This window comes from Alnus glutinosa, chromosome 14, assembly GCF_958979055.1.
Source record: "Alnus glutinosa chromosome 14, dhAlnGlut1.1, whole genome shotgun sequence".
Taxonomy (NCBI): Eukaryota; Viridiplantae; Streptophyta; class Magnoliopsida; order Fagales; family Betulaceae; genus Alnus; species Alnus glutinosa.
The window spans coordinates 25,280,896-25,299,532 of NC_084899.1; the positions used below are offsets into that span (position 1 = coordinate 25,280,896).

The 18,637-nt window shown below is 36.1% G+C and overlaps 2 protein-coding genes across 2 annotated transcripts; one reads left to right on the forward strand and one right to left on the reverse strand.

Moving 5' to 3' along the window:
• Window positions 1-64: 64 nt before the first annotated feature.
• Window positions 65-10,729, reverse strand: LOC133857744 (uncharacterized). Its single transcript, XM_062293079.1, has 17 exons — window positions 10,152-10,729; window positions 8,274-8,376; window positions 7,584-7,653; window positions 7,459-7,497; window positions 7,254-7,371; window positions 7,115-7,172; window positions 6,117-6,181; window positions 5,951-6,014; window positions 5,791-5,851; window positions 5,508-5,567; window positions 5,382-5,401; window positions 5,225-5,290; window positions 3,203-3,370; window positions 2,425-2,682; window positions 1,763-1,975; window positions 800-1,071; window positions 65-653 (listed from the first exon to the last, which is right to left on the reverse strand). Exons 1-17 carry the CDS (start codon window positions 10,238-10,240, stop codon window positions 512-514), a joined length of 1,866 nt encoding a protein of 621 aa, XP_062149063.1. The 5' UTR covers window positions 10,241-10,729; the 3' UTR covers window positions 65-511.
• Window positions 10,730-14,841: 4,112 nt separating this feature from the next.
• On the forward strand, window positions 14,842-17,077 carry LOC133857063 (3-ketoacyl-CoA synthase 2-like). The gene is made up of 2 exons (XM_062292172.1): window positions 14,842-15,594; window positions 16,027-17,077. Exons 1-2 carry the CDS (start codon window positions 15,010-15,012, stop codon window positions 16,831-16,833), a joined length of 1,392 nt encoding a protein of 463 aa, XP_062148156.1. The 5' UTR covers window positions 14,842-15,009; the 3' UTR covers window positions 16,834-17,077.
• Window positions 17,078-18,637: the final 1,560 nt, after the last annotated feature.

Here is an 18,637-nt window from a genome sequence, read left to right on the forward strand (position 1 = left end):
AACCCCAGTCCCCAACAAATACCTTTAACGCAGCATTGAGCCTTCAACAATGGTAAGTAAGCTCTAGAGACCCAAGTATATCTATATATATACATGTAAAAGAAGAAGAAAGACATCTTGTTTCATCATGTAATTCATCTGACCCAATCAATGATCAAAAGAATTCAAAGCAAGTTATTCATTTGAAACAACTTTTCTTCTCTTTTCTTCTTTCTTCTCCTTCCTAGGTATTACATTCTAATTTACTAAGTGATTTAACAGAAACAGCTGTGAAATAATAAGACATGAAATAATGAACATGAATGCAAACCACTGGGGAGATGCTACAGTTGCAGACTTATCAGAGTGGCCAACGATCTTTCACCTCTTCATGGTTCTGCAGTATAATCGGCATTGAAGACTCAAAGAATAGATTGGCGGGCTTCATGTATAAAAAACAAAAGGAAAGCTCGCCCGAGAAGACGATAGAACAGGAGCATACTAGAGGCTTGAGCATGCAGTCGTTGTACTTTTAATCTGATCTTGCTCGATTCGGGCCACTTCTATGATTGTTGTACAAAGGTAATAGCCAATGTTGCCCGTGTTTTCTTCGCCCGTAACAACGGCAATATAGTATCAATATCACCAGCATTAAACCAACGGGAATAGCCCATCTGTTCCAAACAACATAAAACAACTAAATGTCACACAACTTTGCTTTGTTAAGGTTTAAAAACAATATTAAACACGATCTGACTGGCATCTAAACACAAGATATTGAAATTTAATTAGAGGTGCAAAAGAACAAAGCATATACTACCTGTCCAAATCCAGAATAGGGCTGTAAACAAGCATTTCCCAAGTGGCAACTATGAAATGCCAACCTGGGTTGTAGTAAAGCGACTCTGCTGACCAAAACATCCTTGTGTATGTCTCTAAGAAGATAAAGAGTATCCACGCCCCAATTTCAATCAAAATAAACTTGATGATAAACCGGCCCACGACTACCATAACAAGCGAGAATGCCACCAACCAATTGAAGAGCCTGTGGTTGTACTCCTTGATAAATAGAGATCGTGACTTCCCCAACATCTGCGGATTTATATGGAACATTCATTTATAAAGTTCAGAAGATTGAAAAAATGGCACATGTCGATTATGGACACCATATGGAAAAAAAAAAATAGAGTATCTGAAACAATATTTTCATTCCCCGCACCAACTAGAATAAAAGTCTACTATCTTGTATTCCTGTCATCATTAGCAAAAACTCCATCTTATATGTGATTTCTCCATTTGGATTATTTTTTGTTAATAAACACCACCTGTCAGGATGGGAAATGCCAGATAAAACAGAGACTTTCATATGCGCTTCATTTTTTCTATAAGTAGTCGAAATATCATTAAAAGTGTAAGGCGTACCCAGGTACACAGAGAGTATACAAGATAAAACACCTAGCTAGAAGGAAAAAAAAAAAAAAAATACCACAGGAAAAACAAAAGCATTTGTCCAAAGATATAAAGTATAGAAAAAATAAAGCCTTAATCTCCTCAAAAGTCCTCTTACGGTCCTTAAAACTTCTGTCATTTCTTTCCCTCCAGGCTCCATAGACACCACAACAGACATCTTCCTTCACATTGCACAACATGTGCGCTTCCCTATTTCCCCATTACTCAAACATCAAACTAGACTTTAACTCTGATGTTCAACAACTAAAACAAAAAATTGCAGAAGAAACAAACTGAAGGAATTAGAAAATAGAATACAAGGATTATGCCTAACCTTCATCATGCGTTGCTCATAGTTTGTTTTTGAAGGTCCAACACACTCGCGCTCAAAACTTTGGTTGCACTGAAGGAAACCTGCATTGAATTTTGCCATGGAAGGAAGCTTGAGAACTTGAAGCTGGTCCATTTTGTCCTCGCATCTGGTATACAGTGCCTCGCAGAGTTTTGAGGATTGATATTCATTTGCCATAATAACATTTTTATACACCTAGACAAAATTTGATGTTTAAATAAGCATGTGATTTTGAATCATCACAAACTTCGTAGCTTATACATGGAAATGAAGAGTGCCTACAATATTAATGAAAGACGGTATTGCATTTAACCCTGAAATGCAGTAGTAATGCACCACAAGTGGCTAGACCACCCTCGAGATGGTTTATTACCAATAGCATGATCATGAAACAGAAATAAAAGGACAACTAACAATACAATACCAAAGTCTTAAAAAGAACCAGTTACTTAGCCATTGGCACTGCAAATAAAATTTATCTTTTCTTTTGGGGGACTGGATACATAAGCCACTTTGTGTACTTGCTCAATCAAGTTTCACAAGAAGACAGTATATAGACATCTTTTCATCCATTCCACACTGCAGTCCAAGAATGTAAATGGATCACACAACACATTCATGAAACTAAAACGGCCCAATCATACCTTCTGTATTTCCTCATCCAGTTGCACGCCTGATTTCTTCGCATGATGTCGGCCAAAATGCTGCTCATCAAAAACTTGCATTGCTGCCTCTCTAGACCTCTCATGGGCATCTTGCAGATCTTGCTCCGTGTGAGGTAAATGTAATTTGGCCATATTTTCACTGTATAGCTTCAAACACCGCTCAAGAATACCTTTATTGAAAACCTCCACAAGAGAGCCTGTTGATGGGATCTCCCCTTTATTCAAGGCTTCAAGTATCTAAAGTTTAAAAATTGAAGTACATATAGTTAAAGGGGATATACATATACAGCGCACATCATTCTAAACCTGAGAAATCTTGTTCACATTTATTACTAGTTATGATCTTTTGTTTCTTTTACAAGTGTATACAACATAGGCAACATGGGAGGTTGAACCCATGATCTCACCCTCAACCCCTATTTATTTGCAAATGAATGAGGGTTTGCAAAATCTGTGCTGTTCAAGGGTAAGAGACAGAACTAGTCTAAGTTTTTTTCTTTTTTCTTTTTTCTTTTTTCTTTTTTTTTTAATTTTTTATAAGTAATCGAAATCCAAGAAAATCAAAGGGCGCAACAAGTAAACGGAAAGTACACAAGAGAAGCCCCTAACGAGAAAAAGAAAAAATAGCCAAAAAGTCATGACAATTAGTCTAAGTTTTAAACATATTCAATGTCCAAGTCTCCAACTCAAAACATCAGAAGTTTAGAGTTGGAGAGTTGATGGTTTTAAACCAAATATTGAGACTAAAGAGAGGTACCTGCTCCAGGAAAGATACAAACTCCTTTCCATTTAGAGTTTTACCCTGGACAATCTTCGGACGGATAATGCCAGCAACAAGCTCTTTCAATTGCTCACGCTTCTTAACATATATAGGATCAAGTTCACCATCCTTCATGTCACAAAGCTTTGTTCGTTGCAGATGAGGCTGTTCAAAAGTTCACATTAAAGGTCAATAAGATCAGCTAAGGCAAAGATTTTTTAATTTTTAATTTTTTGATAAATAGCGAAGGCAAAGATTTTAACGGTAAGTGTTTGTATTTTCCAATAAATAGCCTGGATATTCATTTAAAAAAAAAAAAAAGGAAGAGTAGCCTGGATCTACATCAAAACCAACATAGAAAAAATTTATGTCCATACCTTAAAAATCAAGCTCTATCTTGTTTTTCAATAAGTACTAATAACTTGATAAGAAGTTTTATTAGAAAGAGGAGAGACTTGATGCACACATTAAAAACCCCTCTCTCTCTCTTAAGAAGTTTTATTAGAAAGTGGAGACACTTAATGCACGCTTTAAAACCCTCTCTCTCTCTCTCTCTCTCTCTCTCTCTCTCTCTCTCTCTCTCTCTCTCTCTCTCTCTCTCATATGCACACTTGCATGTACATTAGCTCTACCTAATGCAAACTTTAAAACCCCCCATCTCTCTCGGGCGCGCACACACACACATGCGCACTTGCATTATAAGCACAAACACACAAAAAAGAATTTGATACACTTCAAATTTCTGTAAGGGACATGCTACATAACAATACGTATAGTTATGGTGACAGGCTACATACTACAATTGCAGTTATGCACAAGTATATGACTTCCAAAAATACGGGAATCACATTCTTCAGAACACCATTTACGCTTCCCCAAGGTCAAGGTAGACATGGACCTATTGAAGATCACTGCCAACAACCCCACATATAAATTGATCCAATCACCATAGTGAAGGTAAATGAGAAAATAAAAGCTTCTGGAACATCACTTTGTCAACTGAAACTCTATTATGTTTTAGAAGTGTGCAATGTAAGAGTAGTGATAGAGCTTGTTAGCTTCATTTAAATATGTTCTTAAAATTGTTTCCAAAGAGTTATTCTCAAGAAAGAGTTGATTTTCAAACAACATCAAAACGATTTTTTCTTTTTGCAGTATAGGAAATAAAACCCACTGAAAGAAAAATGTTTTTCAAAATGTATTTTAATTCTCAGAAACAGAATTTAAAAACTAATTTCTGAAAACACAAATAAACAGGCCCAAAAATAAAGGTCACAAGACAGCTAATTCTGTTTCCAGACATTTATGACTGTAAATGACCACAGTTTAGTGAGAAACCTTACTTGGTGAACCAGTTTCGCCCAAAAAGTCTCTGCATACTGTGGTCATTTCCAATATCTATGACAATAAAGGTCACGAGCCAGCTACTTCAGATTGGTTGTTAGAATAAATTATCCAAAATATGGATTAGTCGTGTACGTGAAGACTGCCAATCTTTAAAAACTTAGTTGCCCTAATACATTTTTGAACAAGAGTTGCAAAATTTTTCCCAGAGCACCAGGAAAATCAATTTTTCTCCTCTACCATAAAGTAAAAGGTGAATCATTTCCTGTATGACGTAATGAGTTCAATACTGATACTCATGTTACTCAACTTATCTCAAACTGTGAACAGTGTGAAAATAGGAAGAAGACACCCAAGGAAATATCAAGCAAATTATAAACGAAATCCTCCTTTGCCAGACATTTAATGTGCATGAGTCTGACAAAAGGCATATACAGCTCATATCTAACACAAACAAGTCGCTGTTTCCATGCCATATCATGTATACAACAAGGGTACTTCACACATTTGAAATGTCCTTATAGCATAACTAGATGCTCACAATAAGTTTAGGAAGCCAACACAGCTTATCACCGAGCCATCTATATCATACTTAGGACAACAATAGCAATTGAAACAGCAAGAGAAAGGGGGAAGCACTGGGAGAGATTATTAAGAAGTGAAGGAAACACATACTTGTGGTAAGCTAAACGCCGTGCTGTTATCACCCATAATAGCCAATGAATCGCGGATTTGATTAACCTAACAAAGTTACAAAAATAATAAACTTAGAATTCCAGAATTGTCATATTCTACTGATAATTGACAAAGCAGCATCACGAAGAGAAATTACCAGCTCAATATTTTTGTCCCCTGCAATTATGGAAAGTTCCCCACTATCAAAACTTTATTATAAAACTGCAATAGGGGTACAGTAGTAGAACTCATTCATAATGGGTGCAAGTAGGGGAAAACTTACCATCAACATTGGGGATATGTTGAAGAGCTTCATTCACCATTTCTTGCACAGACTTCCCTTCTGTAAAACACCAACAAAGATGTCAGTTTCTAACTTGAACAAGTGAGGCATCATGTATGGGATATCCCCCCAAGTCAAAAACTTGCCATGATCTATTTCACAGCATACTCTTGAAAGCAAAGGAAAAATATGACTGGGTCCAAAGAAAAATCTTGACACTAGAGGGCTTCCTTTATTACTACCTCAAGAAAAACATATTCTAGGAAAGCATTTCTAAACTTACGTAGAAAATCACGCTGGATAAGCCACAAAAGCTTAGAAGGTTCAAAGGCAACATCTTGTCCCTACACGAACATCCAGCCATGCAAAATGCATAAGTTAGCAATAAATTAATAATAAGAAAATTGATAATAAAAATAACAAAACAAGATCTCAAATATTACCTTCACTCTGTTTACCAAGTGATGTTTGTTGTAAATCAGACCAGAAAACAAGTTAATCTCAGTACTAAAAATAGGGTGTTCAAGACCAATATTCAGTATAAATAGCCCTAATTTATATATTATAATAACATAAATTACTTAATAAAGAACTCGTAGAGGTGTATACCTCCCATAAAATTCTTCAGCAAGCTCAACAGCAAATGAGAGACGAGAGATATCAGCTTCACGAATCTAAGCACACAATGAGACAAAAAAAAAATATTACAATGACTCCTTGTACTTTTTTCTTCTCCTAATTAGGCGTTTTTCTTGTATACTTCCTGTGTACCTGGGTTACAGTTTGCGCTTTTAATGATAATCCACTTACTAATTAAAAAATAAAGAATACAGTGGCCCAATAAGCCAAGCCAATTGAGACATGGCAATAGCGAACTGTGGACTTGAACAACAGCAGTTTCCAGGAACCAAGTAAATGAAGTACTGGCTCATATGTTTCTTTTTGTACTAATTGGCATCGCAAAAACCTAAAAAGGACTGCCTTACACAATGATGTGATAAATTAGGAATATTCTTTATTTGGATTTTCAATTTCAATCATGGGGCTCCGTGCCCTGCAAAGCAAGAGTTTTTTTTTTTTTTTTTTTTCTATCATATTATTTCCATTCTTTCATAGCTGCCCACATCCATGACAGCTTATTGTATTTGCATTTGGAACCATATTTCTGCTCTACACCCACATATAAAATCCAAGAAATGACCATCCAACTTATTTTTTTGCTAAGGAATGTTAAACTTTATTATTAAAGCGTAAGGCGCCCCTAAGTACACAGGCCGTATACACAAAGAGCTCCCATCCAACTTATCTCATCTTCAATCTCAGATTTAGTCCTTAGAATAAAACCAAAAATTTCACATGTTAACCAGCCCTACAAAAACCTAAGAGGCTCTAATATTTATATCAACTTAAATCCAACAATTTTTCATTCAACGTTGCCTTGTGGCCAAAATTTGAAACTCAACACTAGCATCCACGTTTCTGCCTAACTTTCTTCTCTTTGAATTTTATCATAGTAAGAACCTAGTTCAGTAAGCTACCCAACAGTTCAGGATCCCAAGCAATAGAAACTAAAAGAATGATGAAAAAGTAAATGTCAGGCAACTAACCGTCTCAGGCAGGTTATAGATGAGCACAGAACTCATAACATTTGCCAGAGCAAAAATCCTGCAGAATCAGGTATTATAAACCCAAAATGTACAAGAATTCCAACCAACAATCAAAACCAAATTATATGATGGAGATTACCGGTCATCATATACATTAGACTTCCCAACACTTTCAAATCCCTCTGTATCAAGGTAAAAGACAGAAGTTCTAACCCCATCAATATCTAATTCAACAGGGGTTCCCCAAACCCATATCCCTGTAAATAGAAAACAAAGAGATCTTAAATGATATCTACAAAAACAGTTAGGCATATCCACAACATCGATGACACATCCAGCTTTACCTTTTGTTTTTGTGTCACGCATGTGTCCAACACCAAAGCCTGAGAAGCAAAAACATATTAAAGAACATTAATTCACTGAAACCAATCAATCCATGTTGACCGTTGAGCATACAATGAAGTCTTACCTTCATAACATGAGAGGGAGAGAAGTTGATTAAGCAAAAAAGATTTTCCGGAGCGATATGGCCCGATAACCTGACAATAAAATGATCAAGATAGAGTTCGGATGGGCGAAAAAGGAAATAAAAAATATTTTTAACTTGAAGACATTTTATTAAGAGAGTATCACCAATCAAAAGATATATTTAATGCACAATTATCATTACAGGATGGACTAATGATAGACATGAAACAATTTGTACTCCATAGAATGAAATAATTTTGGGGAAAATGCTATCAGCCAACAAGAGTTTCCTTCATGAAAACTAAAAGTTATACAGGGATCCACAGGTTTAGGCGTTTTCCAAACTTAAGAGTGTCTAGCTTGAGTTTTCAATCCAAGTCTCCAAGTTATTAACTGACTCATTATAAGGTGGAATTGGACCAAAACCCAAAAACATAAAAGACATCAATTAGCTCTATGGAAACCAACCATATGTAGAGGATTTAAACGTTGTCCCTTCATAATATGAAGTAAACACTATATAAACAATCAACCCATAAATGGTCACCCCAAGTGTGCTAGTCTTTCAAATATGGTTCCTAACATTTAGGAAAATGAAAACAATGCAGATTTTGAATAGATCTTTCAATCTTATTTAAGAGGAAATAAACATTGAGGACTAGATGCTCGGGAAGATAAATCTCTGGCTTACAGCAACAGCTGCAATAGGAGTTGTTATCCTCTCAATGACCTCCAGTCCTTCCCTTGCAAGACGAAGTTTTGTATGACCAGGATCAGGTTCCACAATAGGAAACCTTTATGTACCAAAACAAATACACTGCATTAGCTTCTAAAATAATAAAAGGTGTGCAGGAAGAGAAATAAAATCAAGTGAACGATGATCAGCAGCTAGTAATCAACACAACAAAGCAAGAAAAGAGTGCATGATAAGCGCGCCCTTGAAGAAAACAAGTAAAACAATGCTCTGTTGCAACAAACAAGACTAAGAATGATGAGCTATATAAATTTTGTACAAAAAAAAAAAAAAAAGGGTCAACCCACAAAAGATGTAAGTTTTTTCTTTTCTTTCCCTAAGCCCATGGGAGTTCTTAGGTGAAGTATACATCTCCTTTATTTCTATAAAAAAAAAAAAAAAAAATGTATTAGCTACACCCACAAATTATCAATTAATTTCCATTTGATAAGGTATACTGATAAATGCTGCTTGTATTGGAAGAAGTGTATCTTACAACTTAAAACAGAATAGGAATTATGGACCAGTAATTTCCCAATTCTGGGCTGTTTTAAGCCAAGTGTGTTACACGAGTCCATTTGGATATATCCTACAAAAATTCTTATGCACAGTCAAACATTTTCCAAATTTAAGTTACACCTACAACCCAGACTGGGTGTGACTTTATACGGACCAAAGGCCCTCGACTTAGGAGAATAAAAATAGGACATCATTGAATTTTCTCCTAAGAGAAATTGAGCAGCGTCTTCAACATTAAGCATAAGTACACATTTTCACTAAACCAGTAATAAGTATGTAGTGTGCGACGTTCAAGAGGCACATCACTTAGGGCTCTAATCCAGATACAGCCACATTTACTTTCAGTTTTATAGACCAAAGATATTCACCAAAGTATGCTACTATCACTGGACCTCTAGATGTAATCCTTCAGAAGCAATCAATTCTTACATTTAAAATAGGCCAGATACTTCCCATGTTCTTGATCTTCTTACTGACCAAACTAGCCATCCCGAAGCTATCCTATTTTAGAAAGCTAAGGGCCTACTTCTCTTGTAAAGTGCCAACCTACTGGATCATCATTTATTTTCTGCAGCAACTTAAATTAAACTAAAAGGTCATAGTATGGCCTAACTCCCCCATACTCCAAGCACTACATTGTTCTACTTAAATTCTTACATTTAAAATAGGCCAGATTCTTCCCATGTTCTTGATCTTCTCACTGACCAAACTAGCCATCCCGAAGCTATCCTATTTTAGAAAGTTAAGGGCCTACTTCTCTTGTAAAGTGCCAACCTACTGGGACATCATTCATTTTCTACAGCAACTTAAATTAAACTAAAAGGTCATAGTATGGCCTAACTCCCCCATACTCCAAGCACTACATTCTTCTACTTCACATTGACACCAACTTAACCTTTTGTATAGTCACACTCAAACCAAATCATCAACATGATTCATTTTACACCACCAGAGACGATTTAAGAAAAAAAAAAATCCAGAAAGACACCCCAAAAGAGTACATTTAAGTTCAAGCTGGAATGGAACTAACATAGAACACATGTGCTGCTTAATTAACGTATTGAAAGTGCTTTTCTTCTTTCTTAAAGGAAAAATCATAGCGTATTTCGCTCCCAAAAGTAACAAAAGAACCAACTGTTGCGAAAATTTATCACCAACATCACGAAAACAACAACGAACCCAATCCAAAGATTGTCACTTTATATAACAACCAAGCAGAAAAACTCAACTTTAACCGTTCCAGAACTAGAGCAACAAACAAAACCAATTAGCCACAGATTCAAATCCAAAAAACAAAAACCATTAAAAATTACTTACGCTTGGTGAAAAATCTCAACAGAGGAAGACCCAGATGCCAAAAAGCAAAGAAATATCGAAAAGACCAAGAGCCGACAAGAAATATCCATTGTAGAAGGAAGCGCAGTGAGCGTTATTTCCCGAATGCGCTAGATTCAGAGGCGGGGGTACAGAACAGTGGAAACGAACCAATCACGGGAAGAGAAGAAATGGGTCTTGGAGACATGACATGAAGAGGAATGGAATCGGATCCAAGGAAACCGCGGGGAAGGGTGTACGTTAAGAATCGTGCATTGACATGAGGATGGTTTTTGCATCTACAGATGAAAAGCGCAGAGAACAGGTTTTTGCGTTGAAAAGTATAGGATTCCTCCCCTTGGAAGTGTTTTACCATGGCATCCCTGGGTTTGAAGAAGGAGAGAGTGAGAGCTTAGCGGGGGCATCTTAGGCACTTGGGGGACATTGTGGTAAAATAAGGAGATGATAAATAAGTCGTTTGTCAATGTGGTCAAATTTGAATGGTTCGTCTACGGCTCTACGCTCTTTCTAATCCTACAACGGGAATTGAACAGATCTCGTGTCCGAACTCTGAACTTCTCTCCTCTCTTTTTTTCCCCTTTCGTTGGTAGAATTTTCTGCCCCAATTCTATGAATTCTTTTATTATTCATTTATTTTATGAATGAGATTTGTTGAGGTCACGATTAAATGAAATAGACTTGGCCCTTGCCCCTTGGAGTATATATCAATGATGACAGTGATTATGCCAACACATGATGTTGAAAAACATTGGATTGACAAATAATGTGTTATTTACTACTCTGATAGATTCAGAAAATACACCCGAAGCCCGGGATTCAAAAAACCCAATATAACGCCACCATTATCAGGCCCAAAGGCAAGTCATTCACCGTAAGAGGCCCGAAGAGCCAACAAGACGCTGAAGGGGCTACAAGGAACAAGGGTCCTACCAAGCCCAAGGAGGCCCAAAAATGCTTTCAAGGTAGGAAAAAAGAAAAAGAAAAAGAGAGCATGAACTCAAGTTTGAACGAAGTAATGCTATATACACAATTTTATCATACAACTCTTCACAATGCTGACGTAACAGTCTCAATCTACTCTTTCAAATAGCATATAAAAGTTTTTTTAGTAGAATGTTATAAATTATATTTGTATGCCATTATTATCTAATTATGTTGCAATGTCATTGTCAATTAACTTTTAATTTTATATATATATATATATAATATTAAAAAAACAAACAAATGTTGATATAAATGCTTAGAGATATGATTTTCTACCACCTAAATATACAACTTTTCACCGCCTTATTTATGTGACAATGTGATATTGTGATCCCTCACTTACTTTAAAATTTTTTTATTTTTAAAAAATAAAGTAAAGTGATGGACCACATTGCTACATAATAGACAATGTGATTAAAAATTGTATATTTAAATAATAGAAAATCATGTCAAAAATACTGTCATGCCAACAAAATGCGATAGTGATAGTGATGGATTGAATAAAAGTGTGTTTATAGAATTACTCAATTTTGTATATCAGTCTACTTATTTTAATTTTTTGGTGTTAATTTATAAAAATAGATAGCTAACTAGATCCCAAGAAGAAAACTCAATTAATTGGACTTTTTGAAGTTGGAACTCACCAACCATTGTCACCAACCACGTTGTCAAACGTGAAAAGTCACGATCGCCACCCTCGGTCAAAGTTCAGAATCACCCACCGCGCCATACCATCCAATCGGTCAATGGCCAATGCCTCTACCAACCACTTCGATCATCTACCAACCACTTCGATCATCGCTCTCTCTCTCAATCTCAACGCCTTTTTTTTTATTTTTCTTTTCCGCCTGAGACGACGAGTTAGGTTCGAATGCACTCCCTTTGACCAATCGCTAATATCTCGATTGTTGTAGGTCTTGGAATATATATCTCAAATTACGTAATCAATATTATTTAATTAAGGAAAATAGAAAAAAAGAAAATAAAAGAAAAGAAAAGAGGTGACCAGCCACCGGCCTCCATCATCAGCCACCCGAAAATCAAAAATAAAAGTACTGTTTGAGGAATTGACGGTAATGGCTACTCACATTTACTGTTTGGCTGGAGGTGGTGTCAACTATATATTGATGATGTGACACATTTTTAACTGTTACTGAAAATTATATCTCATATAATTTATATGATGGGTGGGCTATTTTTTTTCTAAATATTAATGATGTGACACATTTTTAACTGCTGCAGCTGCAGCTGGCAATATCCAGGACATTTGAGTTGAGTATACTCGGTATAGAGAGTTCTTATATATGCAGGAATATTTATATTCGGCCCAACGAATTAGTTTTTTAGTTTAACTAAAAAATTCTATTTTCTCATTTTAAAATTATCTATTTTTTTTTTAAATACTTATATTCGATTTTTTATTTTAACAATTCATTTTTACTAGTATATTTAAATACTGTATATGTCTTCATAATTTATTTATTTATTCTTTATTTTTAATTGAGAGAAGAGTTAATGCTAAATATTAAAATATACTTTATTTTTATATTTGTCGAGGACTAATGTAGCAACTCACCAAATATTTTTTTAAAATTTTTGAGCCGGATGTAGAAAAAGTAATGATTGAACACCACCCAAAAATAAAAAAGCAATAAAAAACACATGCCACTTGGATGATTTCTCAAAAAAATAATAAAAAACACACGCCACGTAGAAGAGGTAATGAGGAGTAGTATGTGGAGGTGGCTGTCGATCATTTCTCATATAGCTAGGTCAAAACCCGACCTATCATAATACCCTATGGTATGTCCAATATTATTCAAAAGATATTGTGATTCGGGCGTAAAGTTGGTGGAGCTGTATTTATAGCGCACATGTCCTTTAAGTGATTTTATTTCTTAAAATAAGAAAAATTATAAAAAAAAAACTAGAAAAAATAATCAAGTGACAGCAATTATCTTATTTTAGGGCTTCATCATTGTGTAGGTAGTACCGTAGCTAACTAATCCAATATTTTAATTAAAAAAAAAAAAAAAAACTGTCTCTCTCTGACTCTCTCTCCTTCGCGCGTCATTTCTCTTTCTTTTTCGTTCTTCTTCCTTGTCTTCCTTTCTCTCATTCTCTCTCTGACACACAGTGGCAGCAATAGAAATAACAAACAGGTCTCTGCAAGGAAGCTTCTTTCCTTCTATTTACAGATGAGTCTATGAATCTATGGATTTGAAATATACGGCTGGTTTTCTGGGGTGGGATTTTATATTTTCGTATGAAGATTAATTGGCATTAAGGGAAATTCAAGGCTTTTCCAAAATTGCAGCAAGGTGTGCATTACTTCGTTGAAGAAGAGAAATGATTCAATTGTTGTTCTTGGTTTTGTTTGCTAAGGGTGTTGTGGCATTCGTTCTATTGGTCAAGATTGGGCCATTGAGAGAGCTCGTGATAAAAAGTTTGGATCAGCTGAAAATGGGTAAAGATCCTGCTACAATGAAAACCATAGCTGATACCATGTCGGTGATTCTCCTCTCAAGCCTTATGAGCATTGTTAAGATCCAGAACAAGGGTGCAAAGCTTGGCACCATGTCACCCATGGGCGTGAGGAACAGGGGGACTTAGCAGATGGTGTTCAAGGAAAAGCCTAAGAGAATGGAAGATGACGGCGATGGTGGTGGGGAAGGGAGCGGGGTTGAGAAGGTTGAGGTTGCGGCGCTGCGACGGGGAAGATTGTGAAGAAGGTGAAGCAGGGGGTGGTGGGGCGGAGATGCTCACCCAGAGTGTTTAGATGATGGAGGTGGAAGATAAATGAATAAAAATAAAAAAAATATTTTAATATATAGGAAAAGATAAAGGGTTGGTGTTGTAAAGTGTTTTTTAATAGAAAAAATAAAAAATGATTTGATACTCTAAATATTCTTAAAATAAGAAGAATGGTTGAACGTGTTTGCTAGTGCCTAATGGGAAAGTTTCCGAACAATGAATGGGTAGCTGTGGTCTGCGGGGACGTCCTTATCTTAAACATACTATATATATATGTGATAATTTTATTAAAAAAAAAATCTCAAAAGTTAGTTAGATCGCCAAATCAATATTAAAAGATATTTGTAAAATAAAAATATAATATATACTATATAAAATTATTCAAGATAAAATATAATTTTTAACATTACTCTATCATATAATATAGATAAGATTTTTATTTTTTTTTATTTTTATAAATATAGATAAGAGTACTTAAACACACCATAGTACCTACACTCCATTCTAACCTAATTAGATTTTTTTTTTTTTTTTTTCCTGTAACGGACCAATAATTTTTTTATTGAGAATGACTAATTTTTGTTTTTGTCTGAGCATTTGAACAATTTTTTGTGCACTTACCAAACGTTGTTTGAATATCTCTATCGCGTGTTCAATTTTTATCCGCGTTATTAACAATTTTAATAATAAAAAAAATAAAAAAATGGAAACGGATAATACACAAAAAGTTTTCAGAAGAGGTTAAAGTAACATTTCACAACCCAACAATGAATAATAAATGGACAACATGGGATAGGTCATAGCCGGCGAAAATGAAAAATAATGTTTATCCTTTTTGGTTTGTCTGGCATACCATTTGTTGGCTCCCACTAGTCTTATATGGTGGGCGGGGTAGGAAGCACCTCAAAAGGCCTTTAAATTGTAGACAAATTGGGGTTAGAAGGCATCCAGCTCTGAACGTGGACTCTGAGATACTGCTCATCTTCTTGATTCTACTACTTTCATGATCAGTATCCTGTTATCTCCATAAAACCTCCATTTTCAAAAAACTTTTCCTATAATAAAAAAGAAAACCCACATCGATCCAACTCTATCACCAAGCATGTTTAGTTTTAACATGATTTTGGATCATCTTCCCGAGCGCATCAACCAGCTCAATCTCAGTTTCATTGCATCGCTTCTCTGCCTAGCCCTAATATTCCTCTTCCTCAGTACCAGGCGTTCACGCAAAGTTTTCTTGTTAGATTTTGCATGTTACAAGCCGCCAGCCACTCAGATGTGCAGCAAAGAAAAGTTCATAGATCGCTTCAGGATCTATGGGAGCTCCAACGAGTCCAATCTAGACTTCATGAGGAAGTGTTTGGTGAGATCAGGGCTAGGTGAAAAGACATACATGCCCTCAACATTGATGAGGGATCCCCCAACTCTGAGCCTAGAAGAGACGAGGAAAGAGGTTGAGTCCGTCATGTTTGGGGCCGTGGATGCGTTGTTGGAAAAGACGGGCGTGAATCCTAAGGATATTGGGATAGTCATAGCGACTTGTACTATTCTTAACGTTGAGCCGTCTCTTGCTGACATGATAGTAAACAAGTACAAGCTTGGAGATCATGTGCTGGTCTACAATTTTACGAGCATGGGTTGCAGTGCTGGACTTCGAGCGATAGGCCTCGCCCAAAGCCTACTCCAGGTTGGTTCAAAAATTCAAATCTCTCTCTCTCCCCTGTTTCTTTTTTCTTCTTCTTTTGCCTTTAATTTCCGGCAGACTTGTGTTAATATTGTTTTGGTTGTTGTAGCTTGGTCTAAAAAATCAGGCTTTCGTTTTGACTTTGAAAAACGAGTCAGGGATCAAAGATTTAGTTGATAACTTTTGTATCAGAGTTCTGTACTACTATATATTTCGATACTTTATTATTTGTCTTTAAAAATTAAATTAACAAGTTAAGAAGAAGAAAAAAAAGCAAATTTAGTCATTTTTTAATGAATATGGTGTCATTTACGTAAATTGCATGCACCTAGAGCCATATATAACATACAATATACATTAGGGTTGGGTTGGAACTGCATGTTTATTATTATTCAACTCCGTGTTAATTAATAACATGTTCATTTGGCCGTACAGGAGCACCATAACACCTATGCCCTCCTGGTCAGCCCAGAGAACACCCAGCAAATGATCTACAGAGGAAACGGAAAGTCCAAGCTCCTAATGAATTTCCCGCTCCGCGTTGGTGGGGCCGCCGTGCTCCTCTCGAACCGGCCGTCCGATCAGAACAAGGCCAAGTTCCAGCTCCTCCATTCCGTTCACACCCACACCGCCAGTTCTGACAGTTCATACCAGAGCATATACGAAAGTGAGGATGATGAAGGATTTGGAGGTGTAACCGTCTCCAGAGAGCTCTTAGCCGTGGCCATCGACGCCGTCGAAACCAACATCCGCGCACTCGGTCCCCTAGTCCTTCCCTTATCTGAAAAATTCCGATACGTGACAAACTTTTTAATAAGATATTTCAACATGGCGGATGCGAAACCCTACACACCAAATTTTAAGAAAGCAATAGAGCACGTCTTCCCCCATGTAGGCACAAAGCCTGTGCTGGATGAGTTTGAAAAAAACATGGGCTTTAACACGTCCGATGTCGAAGCCTCCAGGATGAACTTGTACAGGTTTGGGAACACGTGTAGTGCCTCTGTTTGGTATGCACTGTCGTACGGTGAGGCGAAGGGTAGGATTAAGAAGGGTGACCGTTTGTGGCAGATTGCTTTTGGGTCTGGGTTCAAGTGCAGCAGTGCAGTTTGGAGAGCATTGAGGAACGTTGATGATCGTGAGGAAAGAAACCCGTGGATCGATGAGATACACGAGTTTCCCGTGGACTTGCGGAACATGAAAAGTTTTGCTGAGGTTTTTGAACCTGCCAAAAAGATGTGATCATTAATTTTTATATTGGAAGCACCAGTAAAAAAATAATTTTTTTCAAAAAAAAAAAGAAAGGGATAAGTTTGGGGGGTTGTTTGTAAACCCAATGAAAAGTGAAAACCAAACAACGGGGGGGTCCCATTCACGACGGAAGAATGATCGAGTTGATTTTTCCCTGCGTGATTTAATTAGCTGTACTTTGGAAAAATTGACCATTTGGATTTGTTGATAAAGAAAAGTCAACTGTTTCATTTCAGTGTCTATCTTATAATTGCCTAAGGTTTCTGTTTTGGTTCAAAATTCAAATCCTTGCTTCTTTTTCATATTTTTTTTCACAGTCAAAAGTACGGACGGTTGCTCCTCAAACTAATCTGGTGCGTACGTACGTAAATTAAGTGTTGTCTTGCCTTGTAAAGATCATTAATTAGGTCACATCTCATCCTTATTAATGATATGTTAACTTTATATTCATCTTAGTATTTATAGGTACAATCTGTACGAATACTTGGTTCATTTTGAGCTTATTATTTTCAAAATTTAGCCAATTCTTATGGCATTTTATCATATTGATCCCACCTTTAAGAGAAAAGACATTGCAGCTCAAATTAGTGCCTCATAGTGGGGTTTGCTATCAGAAGTGCGCAGAGACAACTAATTTGTCCCAATATATGTCAATCTTATTGGCTTAGAACAGATTTTTTTTAAAAAAAATAAATAAATAAATTAGGAAACCAAGTTACTTTCTTTTCTTTTTTTTCTATTTAAATAAACTCTAGAACAAATAAATGTTAAGAGAAAAAGAGATGAAATAAAAAGCTTTTTTTTTTAATAAAATAATGGTAATTAAGGGAAGCAAAAATGCTACCCTAGATTTAGGGCAGCACTTTTGGCCATTAGTTTCTGAAATACCAAAGAAATTTCTTGCAATGAACTGTTTACATATTTTCTCAGCGTTTAAGAAAGATAATAAAATTTAGGGATTACTTTGCTAATGCGCGCTCTTAGTTCTAAATGTGGCTAATCAACTTGTGCATCGAGATGATAAGGCCTAGCTAGCCTATGTGCTCCAACAAGGAGCAGTACTAAATGAGATTTATGTGTCAGGATTTTCCAATGACTTTGGTGGCCGGGACCTGCGAGGTAGAGGTCTGGTAACTTTTAAACCGCACTACAAAATATATATATATATATATATTTATGAACGGTTTTTTTCTAGATGATTTTTAATACCGTCTAAAAAAAATTTACAGACGATTTTTTCAAAACCGTCTGTAAAAAATTTATTATGGACGGTTTTATTAAACCGTCCATAAAATTCCAGACGGTTTTGGATGAAACCGTCTATAAATGTTATTCTTAGAGAATTTTATGGACGGTTTTTACCAAACCGTCCATAAAATTTCATTTCCAGACGGTTTCATTTAAAACCGTATGGAAATTTTTTTTTCATGCCATATCATCAATCCGTGTGATGTCCCCAAATTTAACAACATCCATCCAAATTTTTTCCCAACCAAAATCACAACCGCCCATTTCTTTTACAGCCAAAAAAAACATATGTATATAGAAAAATCGATCTGGCCTGAAACATCACAACCGGCCAGAAACCCTCCCACCCATGGCCACCACTTCTCTTCATTTCAGCGTCAACCTCAGCTCCTCCGAAACCCAAACACACGCACTCATGCAAACCCAACAAAGAAAATAGAAAATGGCCTCGCTATCGCTATTCCTATCCCCAAATTTCTAATCCCTAATTTCCTGATACCGAACCATTTTTCTCTGTCTCTGAGACTGAAACCCCAAGAATCCGAAA